The sequence below is a fragment of the Dipodomys merriami genome, unplaced genomic scaffold (genome assembly GCF_024711535.1).
Source record: "Dipodomys merriami isolate MVZ:Mamm:240054 unplaced genomic scaffold, mDipMer1.0.p SCAF_2, whole genome shotgun sequence".
Lineage (NCBI taxonomy): Eukaryota > Metazoa > Chordata > Mammalia > Rodentia > Heteromyidae > Dipodomys > Dipodomys merriami.
The window spans coordinates 20929575-20948030 of NW_027203381.1; the positions used below are offsets into that span (position 1 = coordinate 20929575).

General features: G+C 41.9%; 1 protein-coding gene across 1 annotated transcript in view; it reads left to right on the top strand.

Annotated features, from left to right (window-relative positions):
- The window catches only part of Pstpip2 (proline-serine-threonine phosphatase interacting protein 2), an 80520-nt gene that overhangs the window by 49963 nt on the left and 12101 nt on the right, over window positions 1–18456 (top strand). Inside the window, exons 4-10 of the mRNA XM_070029231.1 lie at window positions 1080–1114; window positions 4999–5105; window positions 10901–10963; window positions 11328–11426; window positions 12954–12999; window positions 13224–13303; window positions 17094–17192. Of these exons, the coding sequence (XP_069885332.1) occupies window positions 1080–1114; window positions 4999–5105; window positions 10901–10963; window positions 11328–11426; window positions 12954–12999; window positions 13224–13303; window positions 17094–17192 (529 nt within the window). The remainder of the gene's footprint in view (window positions 1–1079; window positions 1115–4998; window positions 5106–10900; window positions 10964–11327; window positions 11427–12953; window positions 13000–13223; window positions 13304–17093; window positions 17193–18456) is intronic.

The window sequence follows — 18456 nt, forward strand, 5'->3', positions numbered from 1 at the left end:
AATAAAAAAGCTGGAAGGGGCACTGTGGTTTAAGTGGTACAATGTTACCTCCAGCAAAAAAAGCTTAGGGACAGCACCCAGGCCCAGAGTTCAAGCCCCAGGACCGAAAAAAAAAAAGAAAAAAGAAAATAGAAAAAAGAAAAGAAGTAGTTTAAGAATAGCAGATAATGCATATTTTATTTCTCATAAGCTATTCCACACTGTGTACAGATTTTAAAATGTCACATTGTACATGATATGCACGTTTTTAATTTGTCAACTAGATTTACTGCTGTTTGTTATGTGGTAACAGAAAAACTAACACAGTACAATTTGTCCAATGTCTCTTCCATTAGATTGTGAAGTCTGAGACAGTGTCTGCCTTACACTATTGATCTCCAAAATCTGATACAATTCCTGATCCATAGTATAAGGCAATTAAGTTTATGATGATTGATAAATGAATGAAAGAGAGGCAACCAATAAGTAGGGTTCCTTCCTAGCCCTTCTTTATTGCCTTGCATTTCTGTATTTATAATTTCTATACATTAAAGGATGGCTGATATTCTTTTTTTTTTTTGTCGGTCATGGGGCTTGAACTCTGGGCTTGGGCACTGTCCTTCAGCTCTTCAGCTCAAGGCGAGTGCTCTACCACTTGAGCCACAGTGCCACTTCCGGTTTTCTAGTGGTTTATTGGAGATAAGAGGTTCACATGGACTTTCCTGCCTGGGCTGGCTTTGAACTGTGATCCTCAGATCTCAGCCTCCTGACTAGCTAGGATTACAGGCGTGAACCACCGGTGCCTGGCTGGCTGATATTCTTATGATGAAGAAGCCATGGCTCCAAGACTATCACAGGGAAAATGTAGCACAAAGAGTTTTGGCATCTTTATCCAAGGAAGACAGGAATTCCCTCACTTGAGGGAATTCAACTTTAAGAACATTTGGTCTTTCACTCTCTTTTCAAGTTCACAAGGATGAATCTATAGCTCTAAATTAAGATATAGACAGAGAGAACCATACAAAGGGATTATAGTAAAGCTGTAAAGATAATTTCCAGCACTGAAATGATATATGTATATATATATTCTTGGTTTATAGCACCCTGAAGCGGGCCCTTGAAGTCTTCAAGCAGCGTAAGTTATTTTTAAAAACTTATGTGTGCATGTGTGTGCATGTGTGTGTGTGTGTGTGTGTCTGTATGTGTGTGTGTGTGTGATACTGGGGTTTGAACTCAGGGCCTCATGCTTGTTAGGTTCTCACTTGATACATGAGCTATGCCTCTAGCCCTGTTTTTTGGAGATAGAGTCTAGTGGACATTTCTGCTTAGGCAGGCATTAGACCATGGGCATCTAGCTAAAAAATGTACCTGTGGGCCAAAATAAGTTCTGCCTCATCAAAGGCAAGTTTTAATTTGAAGAGCAATTTCACAATGAGTAAAATTAAAAAAGATGAGAGCGACTCCCAAGGTGAGAAAAATGGGCAGAGCCAAGGTAACCAGGAGGCTCCTACACACTTGATCATCATGCTGGGCCTCTGGCTTTCTCACTCTAGCCCTCACTTGGAGGGCTTGTTCTGACTCAGGCAGTGTGGGGTGGGGTCTGAGATCTTGACTCTCTCATAAGTTCCCAACTGATGCTTAGAGCACTGGTCCAGGGACCTCAGTGGGAATGGCACATTTAGAGGATTGTCTATACTGTTTTATTCTAACTCAGAGACACAGTTACTAAGGTGCTTACTCACACCCCACCAGACAGACTCATATACCAGTCTAACCTTGCATATTATTCTGTATGGTCTGATTTCCTCTTTCTGGGACATCACCACAGGCCACAGCATGGCTCAGTTGGTAGAGCACTAGCCAATAAGCCAGAACATCAGGTACCAAGTTCAAGTCCAGCACTTGTACCTTATAAAAAAAAAAAGAGGGGCTGGGAATGTGGCTTAGTGGTAGAGTGCTTGCCTAGCATGGGTGAAGCCCTGGGTTCAATTTCTCAGTACCACATACACAGAAAAAGTCAGAAGTTGTGCTGTGGCTCAAGTGGTGAGTACTAGCCTTGAGCAAAAGAAACTCAGGGATAGTGCCTAGGCCCTGAGTTCAAGCCCCAGAACTGGCAAAAAGTAAATTAATTGAAAATTTTTTTAAAAAAGAAAAAAAACAGATGTTGCCTCAGTAAATTGTGAATGTCTTGTCAAGACATTCACATTCATATTCTTCTTCAAGATTCGGTGTGTGTGTGTGTGTGTGTGTGTGTGTGTGTGTGTGTGTGTGTGTGTGTGTGTATGTGTATGTATGTGTGTGTATGTGTGTATACATGGTGTAGGGGCAATACTGGGGCTTGAACTCAGGGCCTCAAGCTCTCACTTGGTTTTTCCACTGAAGACAGGTGCTCTACCACTTACTTCCATCTTACTTTCAGCTTTTTGCTGGTTAATTGGAGATAAGAATCTCCATGGACTTTTCTACCCAGGCTGGTTTCAAACCACATCCTTCAGATCTCAGTGTTCTCTTAATTCTTAATTTATTCTTTTTATCCCTAGAGTCAGGATGCTGTCCTATGAATGACAGGATCCCTTCCCCTGTTTTCTGTCATCCTCTCAGGAAGACATCCTATTGGAATGGAGCTCCCTCTTGTTTTTGGATTTCTTTTATAAATGTTTCCCCTGGGCATTCTAGTTTAAACATGCATCTTGAGTATGAGAAAGGATCAGAAAGGAAACTGCGTCTTTGGAAATACTGATATTCACTGTCAGGGTCATATCTGCTGGAGTGAAGTTCTACTTTTCTGCATTGTTTTCAGTGGAAAAGATAACAGCTTTTTGTGTGGTTTTTCTCATAGCTAATGTGTTTGCCTCCACCCAGAAGCTAGATGGAAGGCAGGAGTTACCCTGTCCTCAGCAGGATTTCTTAATCTTCAAGTTCTTCTTTCTGTATTGTTGCCTTTATTGTAAATCTAACTTGGACTTCATCCAGCAGAATTTTTTTTGTTTGTTTGTGTGCCAGTCATGGGGCTTGAACTCAAGGTATGGCTAATTATCTATTTGTCTCCACCCAGAGTTTAGATGGAAGGCAGGAATTACCATGCCATCAGTAGGCTTTCTTAATCTCCAAGTTCTTCTTTCTGTATTGTTGCCTTTGGTTATAAATCTAACTTGGACTTCAGCCATCAGAAGTGTGTGTGTGTGTGTGTGTGTGTGTGTGTGTGTGTGTGTGTGTGTGTGTGTGTGTGTGTGTGTGTGTGTGTGTGTGTGTGTGTGTGTGTGTGTGTTGGCCATAGGGCTTGAACTTGGGGCCTGGGCTCTGCCCTTGAGGTCTTTTGTTCAAGTCTAGCACTCTGCCACTTGAGTCGCAGCCCCATGTCCAGCTTTTTTTTTTTTTTTTTTTTTTGGTCCGTCGTGGGGCTTGAACTCTGGGCTTGGGCGCTGTCCCTCAGCTCTTCAGCTCAAGGCAAGCGCTCTACCGCTTGAGCCACAGCGCCACTTCCGGTTTTTCTAGTGGTTTATTGGAGATAAGAGTCTCATGGACTTTTCGGCCCAGGGCTTGCTTTGAACCGCGATCCTCAGATCTCAGCTTCCTGAGTAGCTAGAATTATAGGCATAAGCGCCTGGTGACAAGCCAGTCAGCAGGATTTTATTCTATTGTGGTGACAACTAGTGAAGTATCCCAATTTCCCGGGGCTGGCGGGACTGGAACCCACAATTGGCAACAGTGAACAGCAACCAAGCTCAAAATGGGGTAGGCTTATATAGGAAAAATACCAGCAAGGGGGCCACCCACAGGTGACCAGTGGTAGTTTCGCAATTGACCAAGAAGCAAGTTACAGAAGCAGAGCTAGCAGTTACTGGTTACAAAATGGCAATTACAATTCCAATAGCCAAGGCAATAAGTCACAAGGCAAAGTTCTTATCCCAACTTCCCTTTTTTCAGTTTCCGGTTTTGGTTTTAATTGATATTGACCAGAACACATTCCAAACCTCTTACTTATCCCACCCAAAATCAAACCACCTTCCAGGTTTTCTGGCTCTTTCTTAGTTTCACTGTTATTTACCAAATGGTAGTAACTCGTTGTTTAACTCTTCAATTTACTTCAAGCCTTTATCTTTGGAATTTCTCCTTTTAATGACTAGCCTGGAGTTTTTTTTTCCTCTACAGGGAGATCCTGCCTTTCAGGTTTGGCCCTATTCTTAATAATCAATGATTTTGTTCTGTTTCTAATTGCACATTTATATTCTTTTTTTGGGGGGGGGGTCATCACACTAGAAACTGAGAAATTGAGGGTGAGGCCTGGTACTTTGCTCTTTAAAGGGAATTGTGCAGTTAAGGTGTCCTATAGAGCTTACAGTGCTCAGACTCTGCTTCTGAAGCTTTCTATACTTTAGAAAAGCTGGAGGCTTTCTAAACACCTGTGCTTCGGGTGTTTCTATAGTTAGGTAAGTGGTGTCCTACCAGAGGAAATAATTTTTTTGAATAGGATGGTCTTTGACTTCTTATCTGACAAGGTGGGCTAAGGAATTTCTATATGACCAGCTAATGGCAGAGGAGCAGGTTATAAGTCAGTGATCATATAGGAAACACAATATATGTCATGTATGTGATGGTATATATACATGTTATAGCTATCATATATCACATATATGCCATATAGAGACTATATATTCACCATATATGCTATATATTTATGGTCAACAATGTATATAATATTCTACTGTGGCAGTAGTTCAGAATCTTACAGGATGGGACCAGAACACATGGGGATTTTTTGTTTTTGTTTTCTTCTTTTTGTCTTGTTTTTTCATTTATCTGTCTTTGGACATAAAAATGGAGGAACAAAGGGTAAACAAATTCAACAATGATACTCAGAACATATGTTGTAAGATGAAGATATCAATGTTTAGTCATGGTAGCAGTAGTATATATGTGTGTGTGTTTAGAATATTGTATAGTCCTGTATATTTGAGCTTAGGCATAAGCTTAGACATATATTTGATCTTAATTATTGTCTTAAATTTTTTTTTGCAGAAATAGACAATGTGGCTCAATGTCACATTCACCTTGCACAAACTCTAAGAGAAGAGGCCAGGAAAATGGAAGAATTCAGGGAAAAGCAAAAGCTACAACAGAAAAAGGTTGGATTTGTACACGTATGAAATGTCACCTTTCTTCCTGCAGAAAAGCTCAGTTTCCACACCCACACAAAAATGCTCCTCTCCTCTCCTCTCTTCTCTCCCTTCCTCTCTTCCCTCCTTTCCCTACTCCACCCCTCCTTCTATCTTGGAAACTTTGCCTTGTATGAGTCCACTGGTCCCTGGTAGCTACTGGTTTCTGGGGTTAGTATTGGTATCTTAAGATCCTGCCTGCCTGCCTTACAGCTACCTCAAACACTGCTCTTAGCAAACCGCAGCTTCATCCCATTTCTCAGCCTATTCTTGTGCTCTACCTCTTTTCCAGAAGCAAATGCAGACATGAATATTTCAGAAAACTGTGTCAGGTACTTTCACACATTCTCTCAAGCTCATGTATTAGACACGAGGAGGACATCTGTCCCAAAATCTTTTTCCACACTATGTATGTTAATCAATTAGATGGCCAGATCCTTTTACAGGACAGTTCCAGGCTTGCCCTTCTTTCTATGGAGATTAAAATTTTATTCTCAGAAGCAAAATACCTTCAGTATGATCAGAGGAGAGTCATTCCTCATATTTTTAAGTGTCTTTGAGAAGCTCTGTTCCTTTTTTTTTTTTTTTTTTTGGTTGGTCCTGGGGCCTGAACTCTGGGCCTGGGCACTGTCCCTCAGCTCAAGGCTAGCACGCTACCACTTGAGCCACAGTACCACTTCCAGCTTTTTTCTATTTTTGTGGTGCTGAGGAACCGAACCCAGGGCCTCATGTATGTGAGGCAAGCACCCTACGACTGAGCTAACTTCCCAGCCCAGCACTGTTCCTTTCAGGTAGAATTTTGATGCTTTTGCAAAGCTTCTGAAACTTCCCCTCCAACAAGTTACACAGAACAAGTCGTTATTGTTAGAGCATGCTGTGAATTCTGTTAAGCAATAGATTAGTTTATGCTTAGCTTCCTTGCTATCAGTCAACTTCCCTCTCTAGCAGGCAGATACATTCAGAACATTGACAAGTCCAAAGTTCATTAAGGAATTTGCAGTTTTGTGCATCACAGTGAGCTCAGGATTTTCATCATTTCTGTAGTTAGATAAAACGAACATGTTAGGAGAAAATGTGTCAATACTAACTTCTCATTTTCAGTGGTCAAACTTTACACACTATGACCTTCTGCTTTTTGGAAATGAAGGCATTTCTACTTTTCAAGGAAAACCATGAGTTAGATTTTTTCAGTAAATGGGTATATTAAATAGGTAGGTTTCATTAGATAACAGATGAAGAGAACACCAAGTGATATTCAGGCAGGAAAAGAAGTTTATTTATGGGGCTGGGAAGGTGGCTCAGTGGTAGAGCGCTTGCCTTGCATGCCTGAGGCCCTGGGTTCGATTCCTCAGCACCACATAAGTAAAAAGAAAAAAGCTAGAAGTGGCGCTGTGGCTCAAGCGCTAGAGCGCTAGCCTTGAGCTAAGAGACAGCGCCCAGGCCCAGAGTTCAGGCCCCACGACTGACCCCCCGCCCCTCCAAAAAAAGAAGTTTATTTACTGAACTGCTGTCCTGCCAAGCATGGTGGAAAGGCATAGATGAAAGGAGCAACTCATCACTGGGCCAGGACTTATCTAGGTCAGGGACAGGAAGAGGTGTGGCCAGGTGGGGGAAAGGTGTGTCCAGGTAGGGGAAAGGATGTGACCTTGTGGCCTGGGACCCTTCCTGTGGTCACATGGGAAGCTAGACTAGGAGCAGCCCAGGATATAACCTAACAGGAGGGAGAGATGACTGCTTCCTGGTATGCCAGTTACCTTGGTAACACAGATACTGGGTAGAAACTTATCCAAGAGGTAGGGAAGTATCCACACGGGGCTTGCATGGCCCGGGGCAGACCTTACTGGTAGGAGACCCACCGGTAGAATGGCTGGTCAGACATTTATAGCTAATCACTCATAAAGCTCATATTTTCTAAGGATGGACACCAAGAAGGACATAGCTATCTCACTGTCACTAAGCATAGAGCATGTCCAGATAGACTGATGTGACTCTAGAAAACGATAAATCATGATGAGACTTCTATGGAGATAGGGAAAAGAAGGTGACATCTGAGCATCAGAGGTGGGGGATGTATAACCTCATCTGTAGTTTGAGGAAAACCTCTTGGCAGAAAGTGTGAAAGTACCATCAGTAAAAGGCCAGGAAACCCCTGGTGTTGGCAGATAAGGAAGGGGTCTTTGCTCAGAAATCTGGATGTTTAAGGATGCTGAGGCTTATTTTCCATCCCAGAAATGTCTTTGATAGGACAGAGACAGAAAATGGCCAATCATTCTGTCCTCTGGTGTTCACACTGTTTTGGAATCATGGGAGAAGGTCAGAGTGGTTTTGAAGGGATTTGTGCTGTCTGTGTAGAGAGCCATTTCCAAAGCCAGGAGCCTCTTTGTTACTGAGAATGGTGCTTCCAGTTTGTAGAATCAGAGTGAAAAGTATAGGCAAGCAGGAAAACAGACCATAAAGCAGCTATTTCAAGAATTTGCCTCCAGTTATTTGGGTCATTCATAAATCTCTCCTTCCTTTTTCCCTCCCTCATTCTTTCCCATCCTAGAGCCAAATGGTTGTGGTTTTGCTCTCCTTTGTGTTAGCCAAATAAAATTCTTATTTCCACCAGATTTGGACTGAGCAAAGAAAAAGTCTGAGTTTTAGAAGGACCTTCTCCCTGCCCCCTCAGCATATCTGAAAAAGAAGCTTTCACTCTCTGGGGTCAGCCTATAAGTAAACATGTCATGGTTAGGGAAAGGAGGCTTATTTTTGGTATAGTAGACAGAAGGTCACTGGGTGACCTTGAGCAAAGCATGTGAAATCTGGGATGCCAAGACTCTCTCGTATCTGGGTAGAGTTGGGTAGCTGCTTTCTAGGTTCCTGCCAGCTTTCAAATGCCAGAAATTCCTGAAGGCAGATAGGAAGTGAAAATATTTGTCAGTGGTGATACTGGCAACACCTACGAGGTGCTTGGAGCAGGTGCTGTTTTTTGAACTTGGAGATAAGGAGACCTGTCTCAACCTACCAACTATAAGACAGTAACAACTCCAAACTGGAAAAGTGATGAAGTGTGTATTTGGACTAAAAAGGAGATGGCATAAAACAACATTGCTAACCGATGTACTCTAGTAGCCAGAGCACATCAGGAAGCATTATTAAATCAGGAAACTTGGCTTTTCCTCCTGGTAGAGGGGCACAGTCACTTCTGTGAACCACAGCCCTGCCTGTCATAACAAAAAGCTGCCATGAGTTGAAGTAAAAGCCTTGTCTGCTCTCAGTGTCTCTATCTTCTTTCCTGTTAGCAGATGATACCATCTCTTGGTACCTGTTTTTCAGCCAGGCTGGAAGATGACTACTGGGCCCTCTGAAGGCCCTTTGGGACTCTTTCAAGGGAATTTCATGTTCTCCACAAAGTTCATCCTGGAAGTGAGACTATCTCAAATACTCTATAATCTTGAAAATATTTTGTTATCTATGTATATGGTAATGGGTTAACACTTAATTTCTAGTTGAGGCACTGGTGGCTTACATCTGTAATCCTTGCTACTCAGGAGACTGATATCTGAGAAGCTAGGTTTGAAATCAGCCCAAGAAAGAAAGTCTATGCGACTCTTAGGTACATTTAGTCAGCAAAAAGACATAAATGAAACTGTGGCTCAAGTGGTAGAACCCTAGCCTTGGGTGAAAAAGTGATGGGGCCCAGATCCTAAGTTCAAGCCCCAGTACTGCCCTGAGTTCAAGCCCCAGTTCTGGCACAAAGACACAGACAAACAAACAAAAAACCCCAGCAACCCTTAGTTTTTAATAGATTCAGAAGCAATTACATTTGAATTTCATTGTCAATATTATTTTTATCATTTTTGCACAAAATCACTGTCACTGCTCATTTTGAAGTCATTGTATCTCTCAGTTTGTTCTGCTGGTTGGTTTTATTGAGCTATCATAGGGATAATGGTGCTTTAGGTTAATGACTAGGAACTAGAGTACCAGAGTCAGGCTCCTGGGTTCAAGTTTTAGCTCTATTACTTGCTGATACTTGCTACTTGGGGTAAGTTTATTAAATTTATTACCATCAAGAAAATAGAAATAATAGTACTCATACTATTGTTGTGGTGCATGAAAACTGCTTAGCACACAGGGCTAGGGAATCTTTTTTCTACAAAGGGCCATTTGGATGTTTATATCATCATTTATAGGCCATAGAAAATTATTAATGCAGGCAGATAAGCCATGGGCAGCTGATGAGAAGTATGCATGTCTGTCCTGTTTTATATCAAATTTTATATGGCCCATGGGACAGTCTTTTTCCACTTCTGAAACATCTGATAAATGTGAGGCATTATGATTGTATCTGAGAGATATATCTTTTTTTTTTTTTCCCAGGGCTGAGGACCGAACCCAGGGCCTTGTGCACGCCGGGCAGGCCCCCTTCCACTGGGCTAAACCCCCCAGCCCCTGAGAGATAATATCTTTATTATTAGCACCATTATCATTCCAGCCACAATGATGAAGATATTGCTCTTAAATGAACTTGATGGAAGAGTTGACCCTTGCTAGGTTAACCAGGGAAAGGAATAGCATAGCAGTGTCTTTTAGCTGTCCTGTAAACACTTCCTTCCTTCATATTGCCTGGGCAATATTTCTGGGAAAGGATTTGTCACTGGTGCCAGGCAAAGTGAGATATGCCTGTAATCCTAGCACTTGTGAGGGTAAGACAGGAAGATCATGAATTCAGGGCTAACCTGGGCTGCAGAGTGAGACTTTGTGTCAAATAAGCAGCAGCAGCAGCAGTAACAAACCCAGCTAGAAAAACAAAAGGCGTGTCACTGATGGACCATAGAAATGGATGTTTATGTTACTAATTTAGTTGCATTGACATAAACTTACAGAATAAGTACCTCTCTTTTCCTCAAATGTTTATTTTATATATTAAAAACACATTATTATAGATTTATTGTTTTGTTTATTTTCATTTATTTATTTACTTTTTTGTCTAAGACCTGGACTTGGTATCTTATGTTTTCACTCACTGGCTGGCGTTCTATCACCTGGCGTTCTATCGCCTTTTACTTTCATAACTTATTATTGTTTTCTTGTTTACATTTCCTTTTAAAAATACTTCTTTTTTTTACTTCTTTTTTTTAAAGTTAATTTTATTTAGTTTTTGTTTATGTGGTACCAAGGAATCAAACCCAGGACCTCATGCATGCTAGGCAAGCATTCTACCACAAAGCCATGTTCCTAGCCCATTATTTTTTTAATTATACGTAATTGTACCAAGGATTTTCAATCCAACAGGTCAATTTGTGAGTACAATGTATCTTGACACTAAAGACTACTCTTAAAATATAATCCGGTATTTACATTTTTAGAATTCTTTCAGTGTTGGGGATTAAACTCAGGACGTCATTCATGCAAAGCAAATGTTTTACTACTTGAGCCACACCCAGTCCTAAAATTTCTTTATGAAACCAAAGTTCCTTGATTTCAGCTAATCTGAAGAGAGTGCTCAGAGGTGATCCATGAGCCTACAGAAACCTGGGGTTCAATCTCTGGTGTTCCATGGCCCAAGTTCAAAGGTCATTGTCAATTAGACATAAGACCTTGGCCAGATTGTTTTTAGTTTCCATGTTCTGCTGAGAGAATATATCTTTATTATTAGAACCTGCATTCTTGGAGGTCTGAGAACTACACAGAATAATTCATATGGACTATTTAGCTTCAAGTTACTCTAATGTTAATAATGGTTTCTGTGTTTAATAAAAATACTTTTATTATCTTCACAGACAGAACTCATAATGGATGCTGCTCATAAACAAAGAAACTTACAGTTCAAGAAAACTATGGATGTGAGTCACACTTCATTGCCTTTGTGAGGGGAGGAGTAATGGTGATATTTTCTGAAATCCTGTGCTGTGAAAGAGTATATCCTTACTCAAATAACATTTCAATGATACTATTATTTATTAGTGTGGTGTTTTAGGGGAAACCCAATCTTAAGTGGCCTGGCTTTCCTTTTTCTTAAAGCCTTAGAAATCCTGAAGGTAAAATGATAGACAGAGTGAGCATTTGCTCTCCGAAGCCCATGACGAATGGTAATCCCAACACTAGCCAGAGTCCCCATCTGTGCTGGGCTTGAGCACTAGGGGACTGCTTTTCAGGACTACAGTGTACTCATTTGTCTCCTTTTTCTCTTTGTTCATAATAACAAAGGCAAAGAAGGTTTATGAACAGAAATGCCGGGACAAAGATGAGGCTGAGCAAGCTGTGCACCGGAGTGCCAATGCAGTAAACCCAAAACAACAAGAAAAGGTACTAGGAGGATCCCCAAACTGAAAAAATTGAGATTTACCTATATTCATATAAAGTCAACTAAGGACTGAGAGTGGTGGCACATGTCTGGAGAGGTTGAGACAGGAGGATTACAAGTCTGAGGTCAGCTTGGGCTACATAGTGAAATTCTATCAAAGGGGCTGGGAAGGTGGCTCAGTGGTAGAGCACTTGCCTTGCATGCTCAAGGCCCTGGGTTCGATTCCTCAGCACCACATAAGCAAAAAGAAAAAAGCTGGAAGTGGTGCTGTGGCTCAAGTGGTAGAGTGCTAGCCTTGAGCTGAAGAGCTGAGGGACAGCGCCCAGGCCCAGAGTTCAGGCCCCATGACCGGACCCAAAAAAAAAAAAAAAAAAAGAAATTCTATCAAAGAAGTAACTAAGAATCTTTCTTTCTTTCTTTCTTTCTTTCTTTCTTTCTTTCTTTCTTTCTTTCTTTCTTTCTTTCTTTCTTTCTTTCTCTCTTTCTTTCTCTCTCTCCGTCTCTGTCTCTCTCTCTCTCTCTTTCTTTCTTTCTCTCTCTCTGTCTCTGTCTCTCTCTCTCTCTTTCTTTCTTTCTTTCTTTTGTCAGTCGTGGGGCTTGAACTCTGGGCCTGGATGCTGTCCCTGAGTTCTTCAGTGCTCTACCACAGCACCACTTCTGGTTTCTAGTGGTTTATTGGAGATAAGAGTCTCACAGACTTTCCTGCCTGGGCTGGCTTTGAACCATGATCCTCAGATCTCAGCCTCCTGAGTAGCTAGGATTATAGGTGTAAGCCACTGACACCCGGGTGTAACTAAGAATCTTAATTATAAAATGGACATGGCCAGGTGCCAGTTGCTTCTGAGGAGGCTGAGATCTGAGGATCATGGTTCAAAGCTAGCCCAGGCAGGTAAGTCCTCATAATCTTATCTCCAATTAATCACCAAAAAAGCCAAAGGAGTTGTGGCCCAAGTGGTAGTAGCCTTAAGCATAAAAGCTCAGGTACAGCACCCAGGCCCTGAGTTCAAGCCCCAGAAAATGTCCACAACATGTATGCATGCATGCGCACGCGCACATACACACACATGCACATGGACCAAAGCCTATGGTAATATCTCCATTCAGGATATTTGAGTCCTGTGAACCAGAAAAACTATTGTCATATTTTTGGGTTTAGGGAAATCATGTCTGGTTGAGGCATATGGGGTGACATATAAGAGATCTGCTTTTTTCTTTAATGTGTTTTCAAACCTTATGTATTCTTTGTTGTCAGATTGCCTTTTCGTGGGAGGATTGTAAATGTAATATTATAAGATCTGAATATAAGATTATTAACAATCAGAGGCAGGGGTGTGTTTATGAAGACATACGGCAAGATGCTCTATGACTGTTTTCTAATTGTGAGAAAATGAAAAGCAATGATTTACTTTTGAGAGAAACCTAGTCTGGACTTGGACTAGAACTTGTCTCTCCATAGTCACTGCTTTTACATGGGTTTTACTCATGTAAGCCTGGCTCAGCTGCTTTCTTGCTATGTTGTATCCTCACAGCTTTTTGTGAAACTGGCGACTTCAAAGACTGCAGTGGAAGACTCAGGTGAGGGCTTTGCTGCCATGATTGGAGGAGGGCTGGTGGTGGCTTACCTTATCCTAAACCTATTATCCTGAAAACTAGTCAAGAGTGTATGAATACAAAGTAGGGAGAAGGAAGGAATTATGCCTTTCTAACATTGTTCAGAGCTCTGTGGGGGCCTTGTGAGTTTACCACAACTCTGACCAACTGTCTAGTTTCTGAACCCAGGCCCCTCCCTTCCACTGCAGACAAAGTGTACATGCAGCACATCAACACACTGGACAAGGTCCGAGAAGACTGGCAGAGCGAGCACATCAAGGCCTGTGAGGTACTTGGAACTGGAAGCAGCTCAGAATGGTGGGATGGGGTTTGGGACACAGGACTTCAGCCCTGTGCATCTATTTCTTAGTACCCTGCTCTGCTCTCATATTTTAGTGTCCTGATTCTCATTTGTTAAGGAGCTTGAGAGTAAGTTAGAAATCAGGAAATTAAGTGAAAAACTTCAGGTAACTTGAATACTTCCCCCCCTCCTCCAAACTTCATCTTTCTGCCTCTTCTCCATCCAGATCACACTGTACCACTGTGTCCATTTTAGTGTAATGTTTGATTAGGCAGGCCTGAACCAGCCAAATCAGTTAGTGGTGGGATGCACACAGTAATTACCTTTGAGAACCTTGCCTGTACTTGCTAGGTTAGAAGAGAGGAAATGTAGGCTTTGGAATACTGGTTTTTAGGTGTTTGTTTTTTTTAAATTCTCTTCCCATCTATTTCACTACTAGCCCTTTTGTTTTCTGGCCATGACCTCACGATTTCCCAGAGGAACTTAGAATAATTTGGTAACTTCCTCAAGTTTCTGTTACCATGTCTACACATTTTCTAATGACTACTCCATGGCCCCAGGACTAACAGAAGCAGCATCAACTGGAGGTTTGTTAGAGATGAATATTCTCAACTCAACCACAGAACTCCAGAGTCAGGAACTGTGGGAGTGGGGGCCCAGCAATCTCTGTGCATTGGAGAATGAGAACCACTAGTTCAGAGGGCCCCTCTCTCCTCTGAGAGTAGAAAACTGGGCTTTTTCCATCTAGCAAGCGCGTATCCCATCTAGCTGGCCTTTTCCTGCTCTCTAGGGCACAGTTCCCTGAACATCAACAGCTGTTATCCTCCCAGCCCATCAGCTTACTGAGTGTCATGGCACACCACTGGAACTGGAGCACTGTGGAGGCTCAGGCAGGAAAGCCCACAAATAAGAGGCCAGTTTGTCTCAAAACAAAGTAAAATTATACGTGCCCACTCTACTGAACTATATTCCCAGCCTCATTCTAATCTTTTATTTTATTTTATTTTTATCAGCCACGAGGCTTGAACTCTGGGCCTGGGCACTGGCTCTGAGCTTCTTGCTCTACCACTTGAGCCATAGTACCACTTCCAGTGTTCTGGTGGTTAATTGGAGATAAGAATTTCATGGACTTTCCTGCCTGGGCTGGCTTTGTAACTCAATCCTCAGGTCTCAGCCTCCTGAGTAGCTAGGATTACAGGCATGAGCCACCGTTGCTTGGCCCCATTCTAATCTTTTGAAGGAATTATTTCCAAGTTCTTTTTTTGGGGGGGGGGGGTCCGGTCATGGGGCCTGAACTCTGGGCCTGGGCGCTGTCCCTCAGCTCTTCAGCTCAAGGCTAGCGCTTGAGCCACAGCGCCACTTCCGGCTTTGTTCTTTTTGCTTATATGGTGCTGAGGAATCGAACCCAGGGCCTCAGGCATGCAAGGCAAGCGCTCTACCACTGAGCCAACTTCCCAGCCCTATTTCCAAGTTCTTATTTCAGCCTTCCCAGTCTGAGATTTGCTTCCCTGAAGAAGCTCACTTCTCTCTTGGGGGCTACCAGGGACCCTCCAGTGTGAGGTCTAGTGGGCCTTTGTGGCTTCTTCATTATCCTTGGTGATGGTGGAACCCAGGCTGCATGCATGGGAGGAAAGCCCTTTACTATTGAGCTGCACACTCACCTGGCCTTTGTGGTTTCTAATTTTTCTCCTTTGATTTCTCTATGCCATGATGCCATCCCCCCCCCCACAAAAGCATTCCCTTTTACTTTATTTTCTTAACTTTATATGAATTCATATAAAGGCTCAGATGAGGATTTCCTTTTAAATTTAAAAAATATACAAGACAATATGACACACCTCTCATGGATACATAGGTATTATTAGAACCTGCATAGAAATGATGACATTTAGATTTTCTCTGGGGAAGGGGGAAAGGTGACAGAGATCAGGAAAATCACATAGGGACTTTAACAAGATCTGGTACAAGGATGGCCAAAAATTTTTGATTTAAGGGAAGTTTGAGACAAACTCTTGCTATGTGGCCCAGGGTAGCTTTGAACTCTTCCTACCTCAGCTTTCTAAGTGCTTAGATGACAGGTATGTACAGATGTGATCCATGATACCTACCAGTGGCTGAAAATAGTAAAGCTAGGTGATTGGTGAGTATTCACTATATTATTGTCTTATTCTGTGTGAAATATTCCAAAATAATTTTTAGTGTGTAAACATTTTTTAGTATATAAATATATGTAAAATATTTACAGGTGGAATAATGCATTTGCTTCAAAATGCCCAGGAAGTAGGAAGTAGGTTGGCAGGGATATCAGTTAATAGAATGGACAGTGGGTTGATATGTGTGTGTGTGTGTGTATGTGTGTATATATGTGTGTGTGTGTGTGTGTGTGTTGTGGGGCCTGAACTCTGGGCCTGGGCACTGGCCCTCAGCTCTTCAGCTCAAGGCTAGCGTTCTACCACTTGAGCCACAGCACCTCTTCCAGTTTTTTCTGCGTATGTGGTGCTGAGGAATCAAACCCAGGGCCTCATGTATGCAAGGCAAGCACTCTACACTGAGCCACCTTCCCAGCCCCACTGATAAATATTTAAACCATTGGCAGGGATTCATTATGCTAGTCTCCCTATTTTGAAAACTTTTAAAATTTTATATTATTAAAGGTGAATGCTGTAGTATTCAATATTATAAAATATATTAGTATATATAACATCTACTATTGAATAGACTATCAACCACTTTGTTGAATAGCTTGAGTTTTCAAATACTCATATTTGCTTACATCTCAAAAACACTGTCATTCAAAGCTGGGCATTGGCATCTCATGATTGTAATCCTAGCTACTCAAGAATCTGAGATATGAGGATTGTGGTTTGAAGCCACCCTGGAAAGACAAGTCTGTGAGACTCTTCATATCCAATTAACCATCAAAAAGCTGAAAGAAGAGGTATAGCCCAAGCAGTGGAGTACCAGCCTAGAGTAAAAACAGATGTGAGAGTACAAGGCCCTGAGTTCAAGGCCTAGTAACCCCAAAACAAAAAACCCCCCCAAAAACCTATTATTCAGGTAGTAACTTTTTATTTTTTTATTAAGGAAAAACTTAAAACATACACAAAGATAAAACAAGTACAAGGTCTCCTATGTCCTCTTGAACTGCTTAAATAATCATAATCATCTTGCCAGTCAAATTACTGGGGTGCTGGTGGCTCACACCTGTAATCCTAGCTACTCAGTAGGCTGAGATCTGAGGATCACAGTTAGAAGCCAGCTAGGGCAGAAGAGTCTGTGAGACTCTTATCTCCAACAAACTCAGAAAAAGCTTGAAATAGTACTATGGGGTAGAGCACTAGACTTGAGCAAAAGAAGATCAGGGACAGCACCCAGGCCCTCAGTTCAAGCCCCAGGACCAGCAAAAAAAGTAAAGAAAAGAAAAACAATTAGTTCACCCCAGAGTGAGAGTGTGTTGAAACTGATGCTCTAGCAGGTTATTCGGGCAGAGATGCACATTAGGCATTTGGAAATATCATCTGGAACTCAGGTTAGACCTTTGTCTCCTGGGATCATCATTTCCTCTTGCCTAAGAACTCTATCTAGTCCTGTTTGTGTTGATATGAAATTTGAATCCATTTGTACTTTTTGTCTGTGGTGAGTTTATCACCTTTCTCCCTGGTGCTGGGGGAAGTACCCTAAATTAGACACTCAGCTTGCAGATAATGAGGAGTTGACATTAAGTCATAACCAGTGTAAACAAGTGCATGTGTATATTCATGTAATTGTTTTTCTGTAGGTGTTTGAAGTTCAAGAATGTGAACGAATAAACTTCTTCCGGAATACATTGTGGTTACATGTGAATCAGCTGTCAAAACAGTGTGTCACAAGCGATGAGGTAAGTTGGAAGCATCCACAGAGGATTGTGACACTGTGACTGGATTCCTTAGAGTGGAAAGAACCCAACAAAGGCTTATTAGTTCATCATCTCCCTGCTCCCCTCTTCTATTTGAAGTCAAGAGGTTAAATGAGTCACTCTAAGCCAAGTGACATGATACAAGGTCCCAAACACCTAACCTGCGAGCCCATTTTTAATATGATGATATGACCCACTCATTTACATTTTCTCCTTATTTCTCTCTCTTCTCTCTCTTCCTCTCTCTCTTCCTCCTCTCTTTTCTCATTTCCTCTTTCCTTTCTTCATTTGTTATTTGACAAGATCTCATTATGTAACTCAGGCCAGCCTCAAACTCACAATCTCCTTGCCTGTACTTCACTAGTGCTGGAGTTATAGGAGTAACTACCATGCCATGCTACCACCATGACTTTCTTTTCTTTTCTTTTCTTTCTTTCTTTTTTTTTTTTTTTTTTTGGTTGGTTGTGGGGTTTGAACTCTGGCCTGGGTGCTGTCCCTCAGCTCTTCAGCTCAAGGCTACGCTCTACCACTTGAGCCATAGTGCCACTTCTATTTTTTTCTGTTTATGTGGTGCTGAGGACTCAAACCCAGGGCCTCATGCATGCAAGGCAAGCACTCTACCACTGAGACACCTTCCCAGCCACCACCATGACTTTCTAATTAAGAAATTCATAGTTTGTTGAAATACCACAGAGGCCCCTTGGTACAACTAATATACACTTAAAAAAATTGAGAGGAGAGGAAAACAAGGTCTCTTGCCAGGGCGGGGGGGGGGGGTGCGGGGGGAGAGGAGGGAGTGGTATCTGCAAGAGGAGGAAAGTGAATGAAGAGAGTAAATGAGTGTGAAGGTAGCACAAGCACAAGTACTTTATATGCATGTATGAAAACAGAATAATGAAACTATTGGAGTTGATTCAAGAAGCAGGGGAAGGCCTGGACATCAGTGGCTCCAGCCTGTAATCCTAGCTACTCAAAAAACTGAAATCTGAGGATTGAGTCAAGCAAGAATATGATGTCCTGAGCTCAAGCCTGAGTGTGTGCATGCATGTTCACATGCATATACATACACACACATATACATACACACAAAGAAGTGGGAGAGGAGATAATGGAGAGTGTTAGAGGGGTTAACAGGTGTACATACATGTGTGGAAATGTCACAATAACCTACCATCCCTGTACAATTAATTCCTGGTAATAAAAAAAATCTTTTTTAAAAATAAGTGAAAGCTGGATGCCAGTGGCT